Source organism: Myxocyprinus asiaticus, chromosome 48 (assembly GCF_019703515.2).
Source record: "Myxocyprinus asiaticus isolate MX2 ecotype Aquarium Trade chromosome 48, UBuf_Myxa_2, whole genome shotgun sequence".
NCBI lineage: Eukaryota > Metazoa > Chordata > Actinopteri > Cypriniformes > Catostomidae > Myxocyprinus > Myxocyprinus asiaticus.
The window spans coordinates 24,438,792-24,461,328 of NC_059391.1; the positions used below are offsets into that span (position 1 = coordinate 24,438,792).

General features: G+C 37.2%; 4 protein-coding genes across 5 annotated transcripts; 3 read left to right on the forward strand and 1 right to left on the reverse strand.

Annotated features, from left to right (window-relative positions):
- Positions 1 to 1,106: 1,106 nt before the first annotated feature.
- On the forward strand, positions 1,107 to 4,189 carry LOC127437562 (CD59 glycoprotein-like). Of its 2 annotated transcripts, none has more exons than XM_051692556.1 (4): positions 1,107 to 1,193; positions 1,854 to 1,938; positions 2,018 to 2,158; positions 3,216 to 4,189. In XM_051692556.1, the coding sequence occupies exons 2-4, from the start codon at positions 1,884 to 1,886 to the stop codon at positions 3,419 to 3,421; spliced, it is 402 nt and encodes a 133-aa protein (XP_051548516.1). In that variant the 5' UTR covers positions 1,107 to 1,193; positions 1,854 to 1,883; the 3' UTR covers positions 3,422 to 4,189. The 2 variants fall into 2 exon arrangements, with proteins under 2 accessions (XP_051548516.1, XP_051548517.1); XM_051692557.1 differs by having other exon boundaries at positions 2,054 to 2,158.
- A 1,392-nt stretch (positions 4,190 to 5,581) lies between these two features.
- On the reverse strand, positions 5,582 to 13,492 carry LOC127437677 (ATP-sensitive inward rectifier potassium channel 11-like). Its single transcript, XM_051692741.1, has 7 exons — positions 13,346 to 13,492; positions 12,940 to 13,057; positions 11,062 to 11,252; positions 10,405 to 10,641; positions 9,541 to 9,810; positions 9,221 to 9,428; positions 5,582 to 7,218 (listed from the first exon to the last, which is right to left on the reverse strand). The coding sequence occupies exons 3-7, from the start codon at positions 11,218 to 11,220 to the stop codon at positions 6,776 to 6,778; spliced, it is 1,317 nt and encodes a 438-aa protein (XP_051548701.1). The 5' UTR covers positions 11,221 to 11,252; positions 12,940 to 13,057; positions 13,346 to 13,492; the 3' UTR covers positions 5,582 to 6,775.
- A 125-nt stretch (positions 13,493 to 13,617) lies between these two features.
- Positions 13,618 to 19,089, forward strand: LOC127437679 (BET1-like protein). The gene is made up of 4 exons (XM_051692744.1): positions 13,618 to 13,762; positions 14,901 to 14,986; positions 18,341 to 18,397; positions 18,519 to 19,089. Exons 1-4 carry the CDS (start codon positions 13,741 to 13,743, stop codon positions 18,684 to 18,686), a joined length of 333 nt encoding a protein of 110 aa, XP_051548704.1. The 5' UTR covers positions 13,618 to 13,740; the 3' UTR covers positions 18,687 to 19,089.
- Positions 19,090 to 20,419: 1,330 nt separating this feature from the next.
- LOC127437678 (cAMP-regulated phosphoprotein 19-like) lies at positions 20,420 to 22,146 on the forward strand. Its single transcript, XM_051692743.1, has 3 exons — positions 20,420 to 20,612; positions 21,065 to 21,187; positions 21,334 to 22,146. The coding sequence occupies exons 1-3, from the start codon at positions 20,574 to 20,576 to the stop codon at positions 21,502 to 21,504; spliced, it is 333 nt and encodes a 110-aa protein (XP_051548703.1). The 5' UTR covers positions 20,420 to 20,573; the 3' UTR covers positions 21,505 to 22,146.
- The last annotated feature ends 391 nt before the right edge of the window (positions 22,147 to 22,537 follow it).

The following is a 22,537-nucleotide window of genomic DNA, read 5'->3' on the forward strand; positions in this document are numbered from 1 at the left end:
CACTAGCCGAATGTGGCTCTTAGCTATTAGTGTTGGTCTGCAGCATCCTGGATAAGCCAGACAAATACAAAAGTTTTAAAAAATGTTACACTGAAAACCACTGACCAAACAAAGATCAAGTGCTCTTTGTTGCTTGTCTGACCATGGCTTCATTGTTTGCCTGTGCCTAGATTTGGTGCTTTCAACACAGTCCCATGCCTTGCATGGGTAAACAAATAAATAAAATCTCCCCTTGATATTTGCATTCTGACATGCAATGAACAATGCTATTTTCCCTTTCATAAATAAAGAGAAAAACAACAAGATAAGGACTTGTTTGGGGTGCCACACAAACATCGCCATGTCACTGTCTTTAAAATACCAACAAATCAATTCACTAAACCCTGACTGTTGTGCTGTCATGAGATACAGATTCATACTTGTGCGCTGTGGCTTTTAGATTCGGACTGAAATAGAAGGGGCATTGAAATGACAGTTGAATTGAGTGCATCCATGACTGCAGAAAAGGACTGGGAAATGTGACACAGGCCTTATTGTCGCCACCAGCTGCAGCGTTGGAAAATGCAGCAAAAGGATACTGGTTTAATTCTGGTCAATCGGTATGCTGTACTGATAGAGAGACAATTTGATTGGACTAAAGAAGTTTGTGAACATTAAGTTAAGATCTTTTGTTTGCTGAGATTCTGGTCTTTGTAAAGGCAAATCCTGAATGTGCTCTATTGTTATATGCGACTTTGTCGCAACAAGCATGGGCACTGAGTAAAATGCACTAATTATTTTTAAATGTGTCTAAAAATGTGCACATATCTCTGGGCTGTAGACAATACATTTCATGTTGAAAAGTCATTGAGGGGGAAAAAAACAAATATAAATGCATTCTGACTGCAGAAGAATTGCATGTTTAATCAGATCCCCCCCCCTTAAAAAAAAAAAAAGCCTTACTGTTTCCCATGGAATACATTGAAAACATAAAAGCTATTGCTATAACGATCATTACAAATAATGGCCATTTTTTGGGATCTGTTCAATCTGTCTTGGCATTTAGGAGAACCACAATCAATGACATCATTCATGCAGGGCAAGGGTGAGGTTGGGCGAGAGCTTGAGCAAGGAAGAGGCGGCGCGAGGAATGCTTTTGGATAGTTGATACACACTACCCTGGACATTTGTGATATTTTAATACTTTGAGCAGGGTAAGTGATATTTTATTTTAGATAGTTTATACATTAGTTTTCCAATAAGTTCCATGTAAGTAGTCTATTGCAAAGATAGTTAAAACCACTCTGTGCAACAACTCTTTTCAATGTTTTGTTTTTTTGTTTTGAGAGTCACTGTAACATTTGCTTTTTCACTTTCACTAGTCTGTTTTAAGAATTAATTTTCAAATCTCTTATATCAGCACATACATAAATCTGATTCATGGCCATATATGAACATTTTAAATGATAGTTCATATGTGTGGCCATTTCTGAACATATTCAAATTCCATGATTATTTGGGGAAAAGTATCTTACATACTGTGTATGAGAACTGACATTTTTTTTAGTATTTTGACATATATATATATATATATATATACATGTATATGACTTTTTATAGCAGTGAGAAACATACATATTATATATGTGTTTTACATATATTAACATATATCAGATTTCTGTTTGGGATGAATCATTTCTCATAATGAATTGCTCTAATATTTCCATTAACTTTCATGAATGCACTGTAATGTAGTTAAACACTTCTTTGTGCCAATAACTTGCAACTGATTTAAAGAAACGCAAATGGAAATGTTTTCTTTGTTAACCTGTTGAAGTTATGTTTAATTTCAGTTTATTTTTATTCGTTTTCAGTCTTTTAGGTCAGGAAGGGTTTTTCTCATAATGAAGTGCTCTTTTGGACTTTTTTTAGTGGTCTGTTGTGTGACTCTTAGCTTGGGTAAGTTTAATGTTGATTATTCTTCCATTGGTTTTATGTGTCTTTGGTTCATGACCTCAGTGCTTTTTATTTGCAACAGGCGTTAAGCATTATGGAATGCGATTCTCCTCTGCAGGATCGTCTCTCCGATGCTACAAGTGTGAGGATTACTTTGGTGGCCAATGCAAAGTACATCAAGAATGCTCGTATGAGGATGCATGTTTATATCTCTATGAGAAAGGTTTGTGGATATAGGGTTATGTATGTAGTATGTAGCAATATCCTTCTGAGATATTATAAATTATGTTATGTTATGTTATATAATGTTATGTTATATTATATTGTATTGTATTGCAGTGAATTTTATCCATCTAGTCAGGGTAATTTTTAGTTTATGTATGAAATCAGTTTCCCTCGAGTTCACACAAGTGTCCTTTCAGGGTAACCACGGGTCTATTCTCATATTAACTATGGACATGTCCGACTAACGTTTGACAATAAGAACGTTTCCAAATACTTTTTGTCATAATTTTGAACAGTATATTTATCGTTTAAAAACCACAACAACCTTTTTTTTTTTTTTTTTTTTTTTTTGTAAACTACACTAAACTGTGCTTGTGCTGTCTTTAAAATAAATTGCCTTTTGGTTTAATATTTTGTTATATAATGCAATCACATTCACAATTTTTAAAGGAATAGTTCACCCAAAAATGAAAATTCTCTCATCATTTACTCACCCTTATGCCATCCTAGATGTGTATGACTTTCTTTCATCTGCTGAACTCAAATGAAGATTTTTAGAAGAATTTCTTAGCTGTTTTTGGTCCATACGATGCAAGTGAATGGGTGCCAAAATTGTTAAGCTCCAAAAATCACATAAATCAGCATGAAAGTAATCCATAAGACTCCAGTGTTTTAATCCATGTCTTCTGAAGCTATATGATAGGTGTGGGTGAGAAACAGATCAATATTTAAGTCCTTTTTTACTATAAATTCTCCTCCCTGCTCAGTCAATCTCCATTTTAACTTTAACATTCTACCTCTGAAAGATTCACATTCTTCATGCATATCGCCCCCTACTAGGCAGGGAGAAGAAGTTCCAGCAAAAAAGTACTTAAATATTGATCTGTTTCTCACCTACACCTATCATATCACTTCTGAAGATATGGATTTAAACACTGGAGTCTTATGGATTACTTTTATGTGACATATGTGATTTTGGACAGAAATGAATTGCTGGCTCTGAGGAGGATATATTTCGACAAATTGTCTAATTAAGTTATATTTCTGCGTTACAGGTGGGAAGACTGTTCGCAAGTGTATTCGATACACCGACTGTGACAACTCCCGACTATCCCAGCAGTTCCCGGCAATATCAGAGTACACTTACAGGTGCTGCCACACGGACCTGTGTAACAGCAGTCCGGCGACCACAGCGGGCGCCTCGTTTCTGTCCCTGCTGACGGCGCTGACCGGCCTTTGGTGGAGCTGCTTTGCTGCATGAGAGTTATTTTGCAAATTTGATCTCAGGCCACGTCCAAACTAGTCCGTTTTCACATTCCCAATGTCATTGTTTTTCAAAGTAGGTGTTAAAAGAGAGCGTTTTCGAAACACTCAATTTTCGGCAGCAGAAAATTCTGTTTCAGTGTGGTGTGGATGAGAGGCGCAAACGTAGCGAAATTAGTGCGAAAACGTATTAGTGTGGATGTGGCCTCAGCCAAAACATAAGTTCACTCTCTAGAATGTCAGCTGTTTGTTGTTGTAAACCTTATGGATATAGGTTATAGACCTTTTTCAGAGTAGTGCTATATATTTGCACCCAGTTGTAAATAGCACCTGCCACACAGCGCATCTTTTTGCACCACAACCGTCTAGTGGATACATAGAAATTTATGACAAATTGCTTTGTAACCATCTCTGCAGTGGGGTGGGACATAATGCCGGTGCAAAAGTGCTGCAAATGTGCCTTTTCAAGCAGGCGACCCTGGTTCCAATCCCCCTTTGTCCCACTATTTTTTCTATTCTGTTTCCTGTCTTCATTGTTAATATTTTCTTTAATACTACTTTTAATAAATAAAAAATGAATATAAAGATAGTTTTACTATAGTAATATTGTAGTAACCATGTTTTTTGGCAGAAACCATAGATTTGATGCAATTAACTATGGTGTTATTACAGTAATATGGTGTTAATATAGTAACCATGTTTAATTTTGTATGATTACTATATTAACAGTGTGTCTATTGTGTTATTTAGAATCCCACAGACACTCTACACCAACCCCTATCCTTAAACCTTACCCTAACCCTTCCTTTATTAAAATTACCATGGTTTTACTACAAAATACCATGGTGATACTATGGTTTTTGTAGTAAAACCATGGTAATTTTAATAAAGGAAGGGTTAGGGTAAGGTTTAAGGATAGGGGTTGGTGTAGAGTGTCTGTGGGATTCTAAATAACACAATAGACACACTGTAGTGATGACCCTATACCGTATGTTAGTGTTAAATTAGGGGTGCAGATACCATCAACCGTTATTTGTACCAGGGTTGGGGTGCAAATAACAATTTGCCACTATTAGCATTGGTGTGTGAATAGCATCTACCTTTATTTGCACCAGGCTGCACATAGCATTTGCCTTAATTTTTTATGGGAATGAAATCGAGGCTGTAATGAATGGACAGTCTCTTCAATTGGTTGTTCTGTTGTTTAAATTGGCGTTAATAGCTGACGAAACATTGAAAATACATCTTTCCAAAAGAAATTAAGTAGACAAGAAACAAAAACAAAACACAAATTTCATTCCTGTAAAAAATTCAAATATGGCGCTGTCCTGAAAAAGGTCTCTATATTTACTATATACTGTCTAGGCCATTATTTAGCGAATATTTTGTTTCAACTAACTGCTGTAATATCGTGAAGCATTATTTGTTGTAAACCATTTTTATTGTTGGATTTGCTCTAAGAAGTGTTTTTGCCGTTTTCTTTAAGTACTATTGTTTTACCCATTCCATCTTTTTTCAATTGTTTTTTATTTATATCATTTTGGCTAATGTTTTAAAAGAATGCAGGGAAATGCTAGATTTTTCCGTATATGACTTTTGCATGTGGTGCATATACATTTAGTAAAATAACCAGTTAAAAAAACAAACAAACGTTGTTTTGCTGATGTTTATCAGTTCTGTTTTGGGGTTTCTTTGACAAACTCTGGTTCATGACATAGGAAGACACCTTACCAATTTAAATGTCCAGTTTCAAATCACGTGCAACAGAAGGATCAATTCAGCACCATGGACAGCTCCTCGTTAACTCTTTATATATACACATTTACCTATTCCCTGCACCAGACATCAATGCAACAGAACACTGGGTTTAAAAGAGGGAAAATTTGAATTAAAAAGGTAAGGGAGATTATATTCAGTCCTTCACCGTATGTCCAGCATGGCTCTTTAGGTGCCAAACACTATTAGTGTATGTCTGTTCTTAGAAATGTCTTTTGGGTGAGTTCATTAAAGTTTACAGTAACTACATAGACATCTCTTGTAAATGGAGAAGAGATCTCTCTAATCTCAAACAGTACAGTTTACCCAGCTGTCGACCGCTAATCCTGTGATATAACACATTGTTTTCCAAACAGTAGAAAAACTCTCGGAATTCCTTCAGTCAGATATAAAATATCATACGCTTTATTAAATACATGAAATACACAAAATAAATTAACCCACTGATATGTTACAATGTAAATAAAAATGGAATGCATCATCTTATTGTCACTGAGTTTACAGCAGCGAACAACAATCGAGGACAAAAACACCGTAATGGAATGTGTGTAAAGGGTAGAGGTCATCTAGTTCACAACACACAACTGCACAAGCCCACAATACAATGTAAACACCCACAATGCCAATACAACAGCCACATTAAAAACAAAAAATGTCACATAAACAGTCACATCTCATCAAACATGATGAAAACACAAAAGGCAAAGAAAATAAAGAAGATGAACAAAAGTTGAACATTTTAAAAAGGTTTTATGCAATTAAAACCCAACATACAAACAAATACAGCTGCCTCATATTTGCTTCAACAGGGACAGATATGACTTGACTATTACTGTCAAGATAACCTGGAACAAGAGTGGGGCCACTCTTGTTGTTAAAACAACCCTGAAATACATTATTAGTTATAAGGAAAACAGGACAAAATTGACAAGAAATGAGAAGAAAAATTCCATTGTCGTAATAAACAATACAGCAGTTGCCCATGTTTTGACAGTTTACAAAAAATGTATAGTATAAAACTAATTTAAAACTTTACGATTAGTATTATGTTCGAATATAACGCAAACTCGTCACAAGTAACTGGGTGAATCTCAAAACATTTCAAAAACATGTCCCGGTGATATTTCACCCGAAAATCAAGAGGAAAAATATTCAGTTAATATTAATAATAAATTGGCTAATTATATTTTGCTCACCCCATATTCTTATTACCGTAATGCAACGAGATGTGTCACTTTTTAGTTTTTTTTACAGTAGTCCTTTTCCAGTAATGAGAATCAACTTTGAGAATAATTAGAAAAACAAATAAACTAAAAAATGAAACATCTGGGTGCACTACAATAATGACAATTAAGTAGGAGAATTTACTAAATTGTCATGAAAATGATGTTATAATGCACAAAATTGTAATGGTCCAAAAAATAGGCTTAATTTTTTAAATATTTTTTAAAATATTATTTACTATGTTTTTCATTTTGAGTTTGGGGTGAAACGTGACATGGATATGTTGTATGTGCTATATCCAAATAGGCCATTTCTATGCCTATGTCTTAAATATCACTCATGTTCTTTCTCTTTAATCACTCATGTCCTCCATCGTCTCCTCTTCAATCTCCCTGCCTATCTCCTCCAGTTTCACTGTTTTCTTTTGACCTTTCTTCTCCTTCCCTTCCTTGTCCTCGTCTTTCTCAGCTGCCACATACCAAGGCTTGGCTGCCGTGTCATCACAGGCCCTGCCGCCACCCCTTCTGTACCCACCTCGCCCTGCCCTCACCAGCCCCCAGCCCTGGGGTTTGCCCTCATGTGGTCCGCTGTCCTGCACGCCCCTAGTCTGGTCCAGCTCCTTAGCGCTGAGAGCTGGCATTCGAACGGGGACGGTATTCCCAAATTTGGAGTAGTCGACTGAGTAGCGGCCATCTTCCTCAGTCATAATGGAGACGAAGCGGCGTCCCCAAAAGATCTCCTCAGGCGTGTAGGATGTGCGCGCCTGCATTGTGATTCCAGTGGTCTCCACGACACCTGTTAGCAGAACAGACACATTGGCTCGGTTCCGAAACCTAGTGAGTTGCTTAGCTGTTTACTGTCAACAGGTAGTATTTAGCTATCTTCTAAGGGGCCGTTCACACTGAATGCTTTTCTGTGTCAGTGCTCTTTTCCATTGTTTTTCTACGTAAACATGCACTAGACGGATGTCTTTGACCGCTCTGCCGCATTCAGCTGTTATTTCAGCATCTCACACAGGAGTGCTGCATTGTTTAGAGGCCGTATCAGGTAAAAAGGATTTCAACTTTTAAAAGAGCACCACGTGACACCAGCATTCTGTTATACCAAAGTCTTTCAAGCAAGCCAGTCCACTGGCGGCCATCTTTGGAACGCTTCTGGGAGACTATTTCCAGTCATGACAGTGCAGCTCCTATCTACTGGAATGGGAGAACACCAAATCTCAAAAACTGTTTGCCAAGCTTATGTTTAAGCTACATATTTCAAATCAGCGGTAAAATCAAACAATAAAGAATTTTGCTTCTTTACCTCAGATTACGCTGAAAAACACAATTTTCCCAGCTTGTCTTGCTAATGCACATGCGCATTCTCAAACTGATTGACAGGTGATGTCTGTATCTAATAAGTGATTGACTCTTTTACCTGTAAGGCGGGACTTCATTTCTACACCCGTTGACTGTTGGGCGCTAGAGGTCCTTGGTTGGGCGTTCCAATTTCTCCCATTCATTTAAATAGAAGTGGCCCGTCTCTGCTAAATAGACTCTGGTTATAGGTTGTGCTGCATCTGGATGGACATCTTTGACTATTGTGCCGTGTCCAGCTGTTTTTTTCAGTGTCTTCCACAGGAGCAGTGCATTTTTTAGATGGCGTATAAAAAAAAAAGAATGTTTCGCGACACCTGCGTTCCAGTGGCGTAGCCAAGGGTGGGCCAGTGTGGGCCAAATTAGACCCGAGCCCACCCAGAATATTAGAGATTATTCTTTGACTTCAAATATATATTTACAAAATAGTTTAAAAAAATACCTAAATTCTGATTTCTGAAAGTGTGAAAGAACTGTTTCAATGCGGCTCTTCTCTGTTGGTAAGGAAAGTTTGATTTAACAAAAAAAAAAGAATGTGGACGAAAACTTGGCCCATCCATTTTTATTGAGTCCCACCCAAAAGTAATTTCTTGGCTACGCACTTGCTGCGTTCTGATATATGCATTGCATTACATCTAGCTTTTTTTGCACAAGAATGTATTCGGGCTGAACGGACCCTAAGGCATCATCCTAACTGATATCGAACCTCATAAGCCAGGGACTGATTTGGAGCATTCTACATTGGCAGCAGCACACAAATTGTGTGCTGCACGGGAGACTCAACTCACAATTGTTTCCAATAGACATTAGCCTGTTACTATGCTATCAACGCAGTACTCTGATAAACATAAAAATCCATAGCGCACACAGATATTGAGTTAAATAGTCAATTTTTGTTTATGTATATTGGACTATTTATTCTACACTTTTAAGCTTTAAATGAAATATATACTGTATGTAATCAATATTTCTCACACTTTGTCCACAACCATGGATTTATTTTTTCGTTAAGTGTGATGCTGCCTTAAGGCCAAAGTCTACTTCGGTTTTCCATGTGCCGCTACGTCTTGTGCACAATTTTTTGTGCATGCAGCCCTGTTTTTCTAGACACACGTACAGTTCGTATCTGTAAACATTGCCTGCGCATTCGCCTGTCGTTGAATGTACTAAAGAGTATCACAAAGCAAAGTGTGCATGCATCAAACACGTCCATACAGGTTTGCAGTCCAACGAGTATACTTTGAAAGGCTAAAGCACTTGAATATGAGTGAGACGTAATGGCACGCAGAAAAACAAAGGAAGATTTGGTCAAGATGAGGTATCTTAAGAGACTGCATAATTATGCTGCCAACCCTTGTGAATAGCCATTTCACTGGGACCATACCATGGATCCCAATTATAATCAAAACCTCAAGTTTTACGAAGTGCTCTGCACTCACCTTCCAAAATGACAATGATCTCAAGGTCTTCAGTCGCCAGTGACTGTGCTGAGACCTCGTACAGTGGGCTTCCTCTGTCAATGGTGTGACTTATTATTAGAGGAGAGACGAGGAATATGCCATTGCTCCTGAGAGGGTTTTCAACCTGGATATCTAGCTGACAGACAGGAATAACCTCGCCTTCTGCTGTTACCGTCCGACGAATTACCTGATCAAGATCAGAATCGTTGTCCAGATCATAACAAAAAACTCCTCAGCATGTGCACGACAGAAAATTTGTTCTAACTAATGTGGATTCACAAAAACAGTGGGTTTCTCACCTGTAGCTGTATTGTGGCTGAGATGATCATGCTTTTTCTCAGGTCCCCAACGCGGAACATGAACGTGGGTCTGCCATTGCGAGGGGCAATAACAGCGTTACGGGAGAAGATGAGGGTCTCTGCTCGCCGATTGGCCTGAGCAGTCTTCATGAACACACAGCCAAGCATGATGGCATTGATGATCAGGCCTAGAATGTTCTGGATGATGAGGACTATGATGGCCAGTGGACATTCTTCTGTCACCATTCGTCCTCCAAAACCAATAGTCACCTGATGTTATGAAAAACATTATTATTTTTTTTTTATCATCTTAAAGGAATATTCCAGGTTCAATACAAGTTAAGCTCAATCAACAGCATTTGTGGCATAATGTTGATTACCACAAAATTTATTTAGACTCGTCCTTCCTTTTCTTTAATAAATGCAAAAAATATGGGTAACAGTGAGGCACTTACAATGGAGGTCAATGGGGCCAAATTGTTTAAGGGGCTTAAAGGCAGAAATGGATAAAAGCACTTACATTAAATTCTTATGTATTATATATGATTTGAGCTGTAAAGTTGTTTAAATCATTGTTTTTACGGGATTATAGGGTTTTGTCATTACGTCGTCATGTCAACGAAGTAGTAAAATTGGGTACAACTTTACACGCAAAAGGTTAGTAAGCAATTTTATTACACTAAAATCATGTTAACACACATATTAAATGCGTCATGTGGACATACTTTTGAAACTTTTACGGACTGGCCCCAAACACTCTAACTTCAAGAAAATAGTTTGAGGTGGTGCACATTTAGAATGCTCACCGTATTAAACAAAGCAATGGCATCATTAGGATTCAGATCCATCCAGACTGTTCCTCACCTGCACTTCAATGGAAAACAGGAAAGCAGAAGTGAAAGAGTGAATGGAAGTGACACAGGGCACTGGTCCGGGCTCATTGGGATCTCGAGGCTCCAGGTCACCATGAGCGAAAGCCAGGAGCCACCACACCATAGCAAAGAGCATCCAGGAGCAGAGGAATGCTGAAGTGAAGATGAGGAGGGAATGCTGCCACTTCAGATCCACCATAGTAGTGAAAACATCCTGGAGAAATCGCCCCTAAAAGGCAAAAAAAATTAAAAAATATAAAGTGCTATATTGCACGTGATTCTTGTAAATTGTAAAAAAAAAAACAAACAAAAAAAACATTATAATCCTCATAAAATAATACATTCTGTGAATTGACTTAAAGGGATAGTTCACCCAAAAATAGCAATTCTGTAATAATTTGTCTTTCTTTCTTCTGTGCAACATAAAATGAACGTTAGCCTCTGTCACCATTCACTTTCATTATATATAAAAGATGCAATGAAAGTGACTGTAGCTAAAGTTCTTTAGTGTTCCATGAAACAAGGAAAATCATAAAGTATGGGTTTGGAACAATGTGAGGTTAAATAAATAATTTTTGGGTGAACTATCCCTTTAAACATTCAAAACAAATGCTTGTTGTTGTGTTGATTTGCATGCACAGAATCCCACCTGTTCTCGTATATTTTTGTGAGCAACATTACACGAGCCGCTCTTGGTGATGAAACGTGCCCTCTGTGACTTTGGTCGGATGCGACTGGGTTGTGTCGCATCCTCAGCAAGTCGAGTCAACAGGTACCCATCAGGCATAAGACCTTTGCGTGCCAACATTTTGATAATCTGTGGCCGTTTAGTGCTCCACACTACAAATAGACCCACAAGAAGGTATAGATGTATTATAAATTAATTATTTTGCGAATTACATTAACACGAAGGTCTTAAACAACAACATTTTAACAGTTGCATTTGTTTGTAGGTGAAAACATTATTTTTCACCTAGGGGAAGATTATATGAATTACAATGGGGTCCACACTAGTGATGATGCTACTATTTTGCTTTTTTTTTTTTTCTAATTTAATAATAAAAAATAAAAAAAATCATAATTATATTATCAGCATTTTGAATGAAATGGGGAAAATTTCAAAAATCTTCAGAGCATTGACGCTGACTACCACCCCTGGAGTCACGAGTTCAAATCAAGGGTGTACTGTGTGACTCCAGCCAGGTCTCCTAAGCATCCAAAGTGGCCCGGTTGCTAGGGAGGGTAGTCACATGGGGTAACCTCCTCGTGGTCGCTATAATGTGGTTCTCTCTCGGTGGGGTGTGTGGTGAGTTATGCGTGGATGCCGCGGAGAATAGCATGAAGCCTCCACACGCACTACGTCTCCGCGGTAATGCGCTCAACAAGCCACGTGATAAAATGCGTGGATTGACGGTCTCAGACGTGGAAGTAACTGAGATTCATCCTCCGCAACCCGGATTGAGGTGAGTCACTACGCCACCACGAGGACTAGAGCGCATTGGGAATTGGGCATTCCAAATTCGGGAGAAATGGGGAGAAAAATAAAATAAAATAAATAATTACTGTATTCTTCTTTGTTTTACATCATAGGGTATCACGGGGCTAAAGGCCGAGATAAAAAGGCACTTTTTATTATATTTTCTCCCAAAACACTAAACAGCAACAAAAACTACCACAGAACTTTCCTAAACACCTGTTTGTCACTATGCACTGCAAAATATTCCTGATGCATGAGATCATTACATGCAATGTCCAAAAGTTTGATTTTGAGTCAATCTTATCTAATATTTAATAATTTTTTAAATGTTGCAAATTAATGCAGCTATTGAGAATCCCTGACATGATCACATTTATTTTGAGACAAAATACTTATTTGTCATTATCAGTTTTGCTCAAGGTGAAAAGTTTTTTAATAACTGTCCAGGGATAGGTGCAACTTTTATCAGGGATAAAAGTGAAGGGATAGTATTTGGGGTACAAAGCCCTCCGTTGCAGGGGCTAAAGGCCATGGGGTGAATGGATTTGTTATGAAGAAAGTTCAAAGCGGGCTCACATTGACTGATCCAATCACAATGGAGATTAATTTGTTTATAGAATACTTGAGATGTTATGAAATGCCAAATGTGATTGAAATTAATAGGAAATGGAGCGATTTGTTACTCAAAATAGCATCTTGCTGTCCCCTTTTTTCAAAACATCCTTGTGTTATGATTTCTTTTCACGCAAATGATCTTTGTTAATTATATTAAATTAAATAAAAACGATTTTTTTTTTTTATCTTGATACACTTTTTTGCTTCCTTAAAGCTAACTTTGGTTTAAAAAAATGTCAGTCTTAAAAAAAAAAAAATTATTTTCATGTTTTAATGAAAAACATTCAGTAAATGGATACCTCAATGAGATATTTCATAATGAAACTTCTAAAATTCTGTGATAATTGCATTTGTACACTGAGAGTCTCATTTAAATGCCTAATAAAATCATAAGTCGATATGAATTAAGTCTTTATAAATGTATAAAGATCCTACATTATTCAAGGTAAGTGCACTCCTCAAAAGGCAATAGTTGTCTTGACGTGAGTGCTCATCAGAAGTCTGAAGGAAAGATCCATTCTTCACAAGCATTGAAATGTCACATATTCCCCTCCTGCCAAAACATAAACATTAAAATAAGACTTAATGACGATTAAAATCTCCATCCTAATATAAAATCCTCGTGTTGTTGTTGTGCACCTGGAAACGGAGAGTCCTGGGATGCTGATATTATTCAAAAAAATGTATGCATCTTTATTATATAAACCATAACCAGTTAGTCATGCAAATATAATTTATATCGTTGTTGCGCATCTGCTGCTATTGCTTTTTGATATTTGTCGTAATAGAACAATAATGTCGGAAAATAATGGTTATGCATTTTAAAATTAAAAATGCTTACCAGCACAATAGCGGCATCCACGTTTTATTTCATACAGAAATTATTTAAAAAATCACACAAATCCTTAACAAAATGTGTGAACAAATGCAGGCAGATTCAGATGGCTGCTTGGCAGCTGGAGACCTTTTATGCAACCTGACAGTGTCCTTATGATAGAAAAAATGAATGACTACTACAAGACAAACAAATCCCACAATCCTCGCTGCTGCTGCGCAGCTACATTGCTCGCTTCGTGGCAAATGTGCCCTTATTTTAATATTGCCGATGGTTCTGTTGAATTCATATGTGCAGATTTGTTTTAGAAGTCCTTTACAGTAAATGTGATACGTTTTTGTTGGTTTTAGACGCATTTTGGAGCGTTTTTGAAGGGTTATAAACCGACTAGCTCTTTAAAAATGGCTGATCCCTGGAATCGAGGTGAGTGAGTGACACGTAGCAGTTTGTGATGTTTTCTTTTGAAACGCTCTTTAATTTTCGTTTCAACTGTTGTATTCGTACATCTAGATATTTTAAAGTGTGTATGGACTAAACAGAATAGCATTCATGGTGTCTAAATGATTTAGTTCACTTGTTTCCAGTGTAAGCATGAATGTGAAGGTGACCAGGGTAGGTTTGCACAAGCTGTGCGTAAGTTGGGACGTAAAGTTCACACTAAGGGCTTAGTAACTACTAGTTAGTTTGTAACTAAGTCAGTGCTTAATTTGGTTGCACCACCTGTTCTTAAGGCAAGACTTAACTAGTAGGTCGTAAGCTCCCCGTAAAGTAATGCGTAGTCGCATAATATGACGTTTACCTGTATTGATCCAATAAGCAGCCTTCAAATTTGTAAACAGAAGTATTAAAAAGCGGTGTATTTCAGTTTTATCTCATTACGGTTGATGTTCAAACCTTGTTTGCTCACGTAAATGTCAGCTGTAATAAATTAAATCCCCATTAAAATATGATATGTAATAAAAGTACATTTTATAAATAGTATATTTGCCCTGTGTAAATAACAATAAATAGGAACTGTATCTAAAATAAATTAGGGGTGATAAATAAATACTAATACAAAAGGCTGGAAAAATAGACATTTATTCATTTTAATGTCTTATATATTTCGTATATGTTGACACTTGACACGCATCCTGAAAACTGCACCATTATATCGGGTTCATGCAGAAGAGCTGCTTAAAAGTAAGTTTTATTTTCTCTCTCGTAAATGTAAACGAGTGTAAATGCCAACATCATCATATATGTCGAAAGGATTGAAGCCTGTCACGCAAAACATGAGCTCATTGATGTCATTAAATGAGTCTGCTTTTTTATTCCATCAGTTACTCCTGGTCGGAGGCTGCCGTAAATATTTAGTTTATACGTAATGTTACGTCCTACCTAAATTTAATGGTGCAACGCTCAAATATTTAGTAGTGCGTAACTTAGTCCCCATTTATGCAACAACTAGACTGAGTTGTAATGTACGTATAGCTGGTGCAACCGGCCCCTGATGTGATGTCATGTTGGTGTAACTTTTCTCGAAATGTCTAAATATCAGTATATTTTGAATAATGCACAGGACATGGCGCTGTGGAAGATATGCTGGATGCTGAAAACAAGCTTTTGGCAGAGAATCTAGCAAGTAAAGTCTCTAGACTGAAGTCTGTAAGTCAGTCTCACATTTAAGTGACTTCAGTTATATAATGTGTTTTAGTATTAAAAGCTCTCTTTTGGTGATACATAGTACTTTGGTGTTTAAACAAGGCTGTAAGCACCAAATATTTGATTGACCAATCTGTGGTTGAATCTTAGGGTGATTTCACATACATTTGAAGTCAGAAGTTTACATACACTTAGGTTGAAATCATTAAAACTCATTTTTTAACCACTCCACAGATTTCATATTAGCAAACTATAGTTTTGGCAAGTCATTTAGGACACGTGCTTTGTGCATGACACAAGTAATTTTTCCAACAATTGTTTACAGACAGATTGATTCACTTTTAATTGACTATATCACAATTCCAGTGGGTCGGAAGCTTACATACACTAAGTTAACTGTGCCTTTAAGCAGCTTGGAAAATTCCAGAAAATGATGTCAAGCCTTTAGGCAATTAGCCAATTAGCTTCTGATACGCTAATTGGCGTCAATTGGAGGTGTACCTGTGGATGTATTTTAAGGCCTACCTTCAAACTCAGTGCCTCTTTGCTTGACATCATGGGAAAATCAAAAGAAATCAGCCAAGACCTCAGAAAAAAAACTGTGGACCTCCACAAGTCTGGTTCATCCTTGGGAGCAATTTCCAAATGCCTGAAGGTACCACGTTCATCTGTACAAACATTAGCACGCAAGTATAAACACCATGGGACAACGCAGCCATCATACCGCTCAGGAAGGAGACACATTCTGTCTCCAAGAGATGAACGTAATTTGGTGCGAACAGTGCAAATCAATCCCGGAATAACAGCAAAAGACCTTGTGAAAATGCTTGAGGAGTATCTATATCCACAGTAAAACAAGTCCTATATCGACATAACCTGAAAGACTGCTCAGCAAGGAAAAAGCCACTGCTCCAAAACCACCATAAAAAAGCCAGACTATAGTTTGCAAGTGCACATAGGGACAAAGATCTTAATTTTTGGAGAAATGTCCTCTAGTCTGATGAAACAAAAATTGAACTATTTGGCCATAATGACCATTGTTATGTTTGGAAGAAAAAGGATGAGGCTTGCAAGCCGAAGAACACCATCCCAACCGTGAAGCATGGGGGTGGCAGCATCATGTTGTCAGGGTGCTTTACTGCAGGAGGGACTGGTGCACTTCACAAAATAGATGGCATCATGAGGAAGTAAAACTATGTGGATATGTTGAAGCAACATCTCAAGACATCAGCCAGGAAGTTAAAGCTCAGTCGCAAATTTGTCTTCCAAACAGACGATGACCCCAAGCATACCTCCAAATTTGGGCAAAATGGCTTAAGGACAACAAAGTCAAGGTATTGGAGTGGCCATCAAAATGTTCTGACCTCAATCTGATAGAAAATTTGTGGGCAGAACTGAAAAAGCACATGCAAGCAAGGAGGCCTAAAAACCTGACTCAGTTACACCAGTTCTGTCTGGAGGAATGGGCCAAAATTCCAGCAACTTATTGTGAGAAGTTTGTGGAAGGCTACCCAAAACGTTTGACCTAAGTTAAACAAAGTTTAAAGGCAATGCTACCAAATACTAACAAAGTGTATGTAAACTTCTGACCCACTGGGAATGTGATGAAAGAAAGAAAGAAATAAAAAGCTGAAAGAAATAATTCTCTCTTATTCTGACATTTCACATTCTTAAAATAAAGTAGTGATCCTAACTGACCAAAGACTGGGAATGTTTTCTACGAATAAATGTCAGGAATTGTGAAAAACTGAGTTTAAATGTATTTGGCTAAGGTGTATGTAAACTTCTGACTTCAACTGTATAGTACGTTTTAAGTGAACCAAACCCAATTCGGTTAAAGTGAACCAGAAAGGGAACCAGCCGCAGATGACCTCAGTGCTTTTGGTGTTCACAATGTAAGTGGACTTAAAAGAGGACCCAGTATCTTTTTTTTGGTCCTCTTCACATTATTGTGGTCTCAGACCCCTTGTTGTTCACACCACAGCTCCTTAAGAACTAAGACCCCATTGCAGCTAGGGCTGTCACGATTATTAAATTTAGCTGACAATAGTTTTTAATAAATAATTGCAATTATTATGATAAGCAAGTGTCATACTTCTTAAGGTGTACATATTCTTATGACAGATATGCCTACACCTTAAGTAGTAATTTATTGATATTTAACTTGAAATCATATAATAAAATGGGGCTATATGATTACTTTTAAGGCTTTAAAAAATATTGAATTTTTCATTAAAAATTATGGCACAGGGATAGAATTACATAAAAAGTAAATGTAACCCAGACAACACCACCAATTATATTACAATATGCAATAGTAATAATGTATACTGTATTTCTGTCCTAAATTCTTCACTCTCTCATGATAAAACCTACAAGCCCTTATTTCGCATAAAGGAAAACATTTGAAATTCTGTGTGCATTTGAAAATATGTTTCTTTATCATCTCGAGAGTAATGGAGCAAGTGTCTCCTTCTGCGTGTCATTTACATTGTGTGTATGAGCCAAGAACATTTGCCATTGCCCAAATAAAATTAAGTGAAACTATGAAAATCCTCGCTTGTATTTTTGTGGGAGTTTGGCGCGAACCTCCGTAGACGGTACGCCCATCAGAGAACTTTAAAGCGGTTCATCTTAATTCGCTGCTCTGCTCTGAACCGTACTCAGACCACCACCTGTGCTGATCTGAGTACGGTTTGCTTTTGGGTCCTTTTAGTGGGGTTTGAGACCACTTGGGTTGTTCACATATACACGTTATACCGCTCTGAGAGCACTTGGAGTGCTCAAACGAACTAAGTGTGAAAACGCCCTTAAAGGTACACTCAGAAATTTTGAAATGTGTGTTTAAAATCATGAGCACACACATGAGATGAAGACTCCAGTCATATCAGTAATGTTTTAAAATCTGTTTTATTCTACTCCAGCTCTAAGATGTAAGGTGGACCATAGGGCCCGCCAGGTGGGCGTAGGTGTAGTTCTCAAGGTGGGCCAAGTTCATGATTGGTTGGGCCAGGCCCCCACTGTGGAGCCGGGCCTGCATGGAGAGGGTCCGCACATGGGGGATTAGGATCACATGACCAGCCAAATGCAACACACTTAATCTCAGTTACTGCTCCGTTATTGGACATTTTAACTCATGAATTAAAATAATCATGGCTCACTGTGAATGACATTGGCAACTGAAAACGATTGCATTGAATAATGCTGTATCCATCCCAGAATTTGTCTCAGTAGTCCAAGATAGCATAAACAGAACAAAAAATACTGAGTGCACCTTTACATTTTGTCATTTGGTCCCCCTAATCCTGAATATGTGGTTACATTCTTGCATTTAAATGTGTTTTGTCTCATTCACAGTTGGCATATGACATTGACAAAGAAGCCGAGGATCAGAATACCTACCTGGATGGCATGGTGGGTGTTAACACAGTGTTAGTGTGTTTGAAATGTTGGCACATTGGTGTTGTTTCTTTGTAAATAAACTATGTGGCATCTCTCTAAACGCAGCAGATGTTTGACTTTCTTATTTGCTCAGGACTCCAATTTTCTCAGTGCAACTGGCCTGTTGACAGGAAGTGTGAAGAGGTTTTCTACGATGGTACGGTCTGGCCGAGACAACAGAAAGATCCTGTGTTACATTTCTGTCGGCCTTGTGATGGTCTTCTTCCTGTTGTACTATTTAGTGTTACGGATGCAGAACTAATGGGGCATTTGCTCTAGTTTTAGACCAGTTTCTGATTTCTCAGTTCTATGAGAATCATTTTTTCCCATGAGTTGATGCTGTGTTTGTCCCTATAATAAGGAGATTACACTGAAGTGGACAGCGGGTACTTTCTCAATAATATTGAAAGGAATGACTGCAATTGGAGGGTGATTTATAATTTTGCTTAAACAGAGGTAAATATTATGTTTACACTCTCAAGAGTGATTATTCAATGTATATATTTTTGTCATTAAATAAAATATGACGAGGACCAATGTCTTATTTCAAGTTTATTAAAAACATATTTTTTCAATCCCCTTGATTTATATTTGTATCAATGTGAAGTATGTAACAAAATGTAACAATTGTTTTTTGTTAATTATGTACATTAAAGTGATTTTGAATGGTAATGTTCATTATTTTTGTACATCTTTGAACAATTATATATTTATAATAAGATGGCCACAATTTTGCAGCAATCTGTCCATCCTTTTACAGAAACTACAATTATTTATATTACATACATATATTTAAACTGTGTTGTATGTATACTTTAGGGGAGAAAGGGGCTAGTTATCACACTTTTTACTCCAGTGAATATTTCTCAGGGAAGGTTTATTATCAAAAATATCAATTTCTGTTGACTTGGCCCTTAGACCCAGCCATGCGATGGACAACCATTAAAACGGTGACGTAGGTTTCAAGGGAACATTGGAGGGGACACATTACCTCCAAAACAAAGTTAAATAATTAAAAAAAGTAAAACTATTATGAGGCACAAAACTATTCATAAAACAACTAAAATATCAAAACATTGTTTTGGTCAACGAATATTGCAATGGATACATTGTATGAATTTATGACATTGAAACCTGTCCCGACCTGACTTTAATGAATGAATGAAAAGAATGTCCTAAGAACACATTTAAACTTTTGCCTTAATCTATGCCAGAGTGGTTTGATTATATTTGCATGTTTACCCCTAGAGCAACAACAAAAATAATATGATAGTGAAAATTTTCTTTGGAGATTCGAATTTTTAAATGATTCTAATTTAAAGGTGCACTCAGTAATTTTTTGTTTGTGTCATTTTGGACTTACACCAACACCTAGTGGCTTGGATGAAGCATCATTAAAAATCAATAGTTTTCAGTTTCAGATGCTATCATAGAAATTTACCATTCACAGTCAGACATTATTACTTAAATGTATTAGTTAAAGTGACAAACAACAGGGCGGTTAATGAGATTAAGCGAGTAGTATTCGGCTGGTCATGTGATTCTAACATGGCAGCCCCCATGAGGAGACCCTCTCCATGTGGAATAAAACAGCTTTTATAAGGTTACTGACATGACTAGAGTCTTCATCTCATGTGAGTGGATATGATTTTATACATATATTTAAATATTACAATGAATTTCTTTAGGAAATAAAATGTTTTTAACGAGGAAAAATGACCGCATGCCCCTTTAAAAATGCGTTGATCTAGCTGTTTGAAACCAACCTTCAAAATCACTGCTAGAGAAAACAAACATTTGCGCAACTGCAATTATGACCCAAATGTTATCGTTATAGAGATATATCCCTAGCGATAATTTCCCCTTTTGACATCTAGCCCCAATCTCACCGTACACATTTTATATTTCCATTTGAACAGATTTCAAAGTGTCATTGCACCTCCAATGCGGTAGATGACAGTGCAGCTCCAAGTTGATCCGTAAACCGCGTCTTCTTTCTCGCAAATAAGTCATTTAGTATTTTCTAGAGAGCAGTCGCATCAGAAGACAGATAACTAACAATACCAACAGACAGCTCGCTCAGAGCGAAAGAAAGCCAAACGCCCTCCTGTTTTTTTGTTTTATTTTGTTTTAGCATTTAATTTGCGTCATGTCCAGAGAAGTGGAGGCGTGCACAGAAGAGCAGCAGGTTCGAGCATTCAAACACGTTTTGCATTATGAGGCCTCGGCAGCGAACCACAATGTATTTGAGTCGATTTAATAACGCAGACCTAATTTATTAATGCCAACTTAATATTAGAAATATGTCTGGTTTATTAAATGGAGAATGAAGGCTAGCTGGTGCCTTGAAATCTCAAAGGGTTTGGCATTTATTAGCTAAATGCATGACTGCTACACCATGTTAAATAACATGTTACCGTGTATTGAATTTTACTTAATTTTTATCGGTATTTTAAACACTTGTATTTTTGTATGTACATACATTTTCACATGCTCTTTGTTTTCTGCATTTATGTGTTTAGTTATAAAGGGTCAATAAGCTGAAAATCATGGGCCCCAATGTAGCTTTAATGACTTGAATGCACCTTTGGTATCAGAAATGTAATTTTAAAATTGTGTTCTTCTCCACATTTTATGTAGGAGATGCATGACACGGTTGTGAGTCCAGAGAAAGCTGAGGAGGCCAAGCTGAAGCAACGTTACCCACATTTGGGCACCAGACCTGGTGGGTCAGATCTGTTACGGAAGAGATTACAGAAGGGTGTAAGTACACACATCGACCCTTGAGCCTTCATTTCAATCAATAACGAGAACTGATTCTACTCTGATAATGGGAGAAAAAAAGCTTCATCCTATTGATTATATATAGCCATCTAATGCTTTCATGGCCACTTTTCCACTGTTTGCAGCAAAAATACTTCGACTCGGGTGACTATAACATGGCCAAAGCCAAGATGAAGAACAAACCTCTTCCGACAACTGCGACAGAGAAGACAGAGATAACCGGAGACCACATTCCCACCCCTCAGGACCTGCCCCAAAGGAAGCAATCTCTGGTGGCCAGCAAACTTGCAGTCTAATGAAGACTGTAAAGACTTGATGCCATTCCAGCTGTTTCCAACTTCATTGTTTTTTGTTTGTCTTTCTTTTGGTGTTACCACCATCTTACTATTTTTGTATTTGGTTGTAGAAATACTCTCAAAAATACAGATGTGTTGACTGCTGATGCCATTGCACTTGGATTTGACTGTACTGTCAGATGAATTTACATCATCCACGGCAAATATGCATTAGCATATTTTAGGGTTTTACACTTTTTCACCAACTTTTTCGATGCTTGTTTTGAAATATGTCCTAGGTGCTTGACCAAATGGACTGGACTTTAAAACAATCCACCTCTATTAATACCTCCAAAACTGTGCTTCTTAGAAGAAAAGAAAGGCCGGACCTCATAAACATTTGTCGGTTGAACTGAAGAAAAGCTAAAAGCTCTTTCATTTTTCACCTCTTACCTGTGAATTACGAAAATGGCCTTGAAATGTTGTTCTGTCTCTATTGGGTGATGTCTGTTTGACCACACTGACGAGAGCCTGTTGACCTCTCCACTGGGTCGTTTAGGTTATGTTCTCAGCACAACTTAAATGATTAAGCTGTACAAATGTTTACTGTCAATCACAACTGTGCCATTTGTTTTGTAAATAAAATACTTTTGCACATGTCAAGTTTTTTTTATTTTTTTATCTGAGATCTGCACCTTCTTTTGTCTTTTTCAGGCAATTCAATAGCTGTGAATAATCTTAAATAGAACCACAGTATTTTTTTTTCTTCACCCACCCAGTATTGGACCAAATGAGATGATTACAGATATTAGGGCAAATATAATAATGCATCAAGCATTGTGGAGTTGTTTTGCAACATGTTAACGGGAATAACGATTGAGTTTTCTAGACCAAATGTACTTTTAAAAAAAGCTATTCATTCATTACACATACATTAAACACATTATAATTCTCAAACTAAAGTCTAGTTATTGGTCTAAAAACCTGCTATTGAACGTCTTGGTTGATCAGTTCATAATCAACCATGGCTATAATTTATTTGATCTCAAACCGT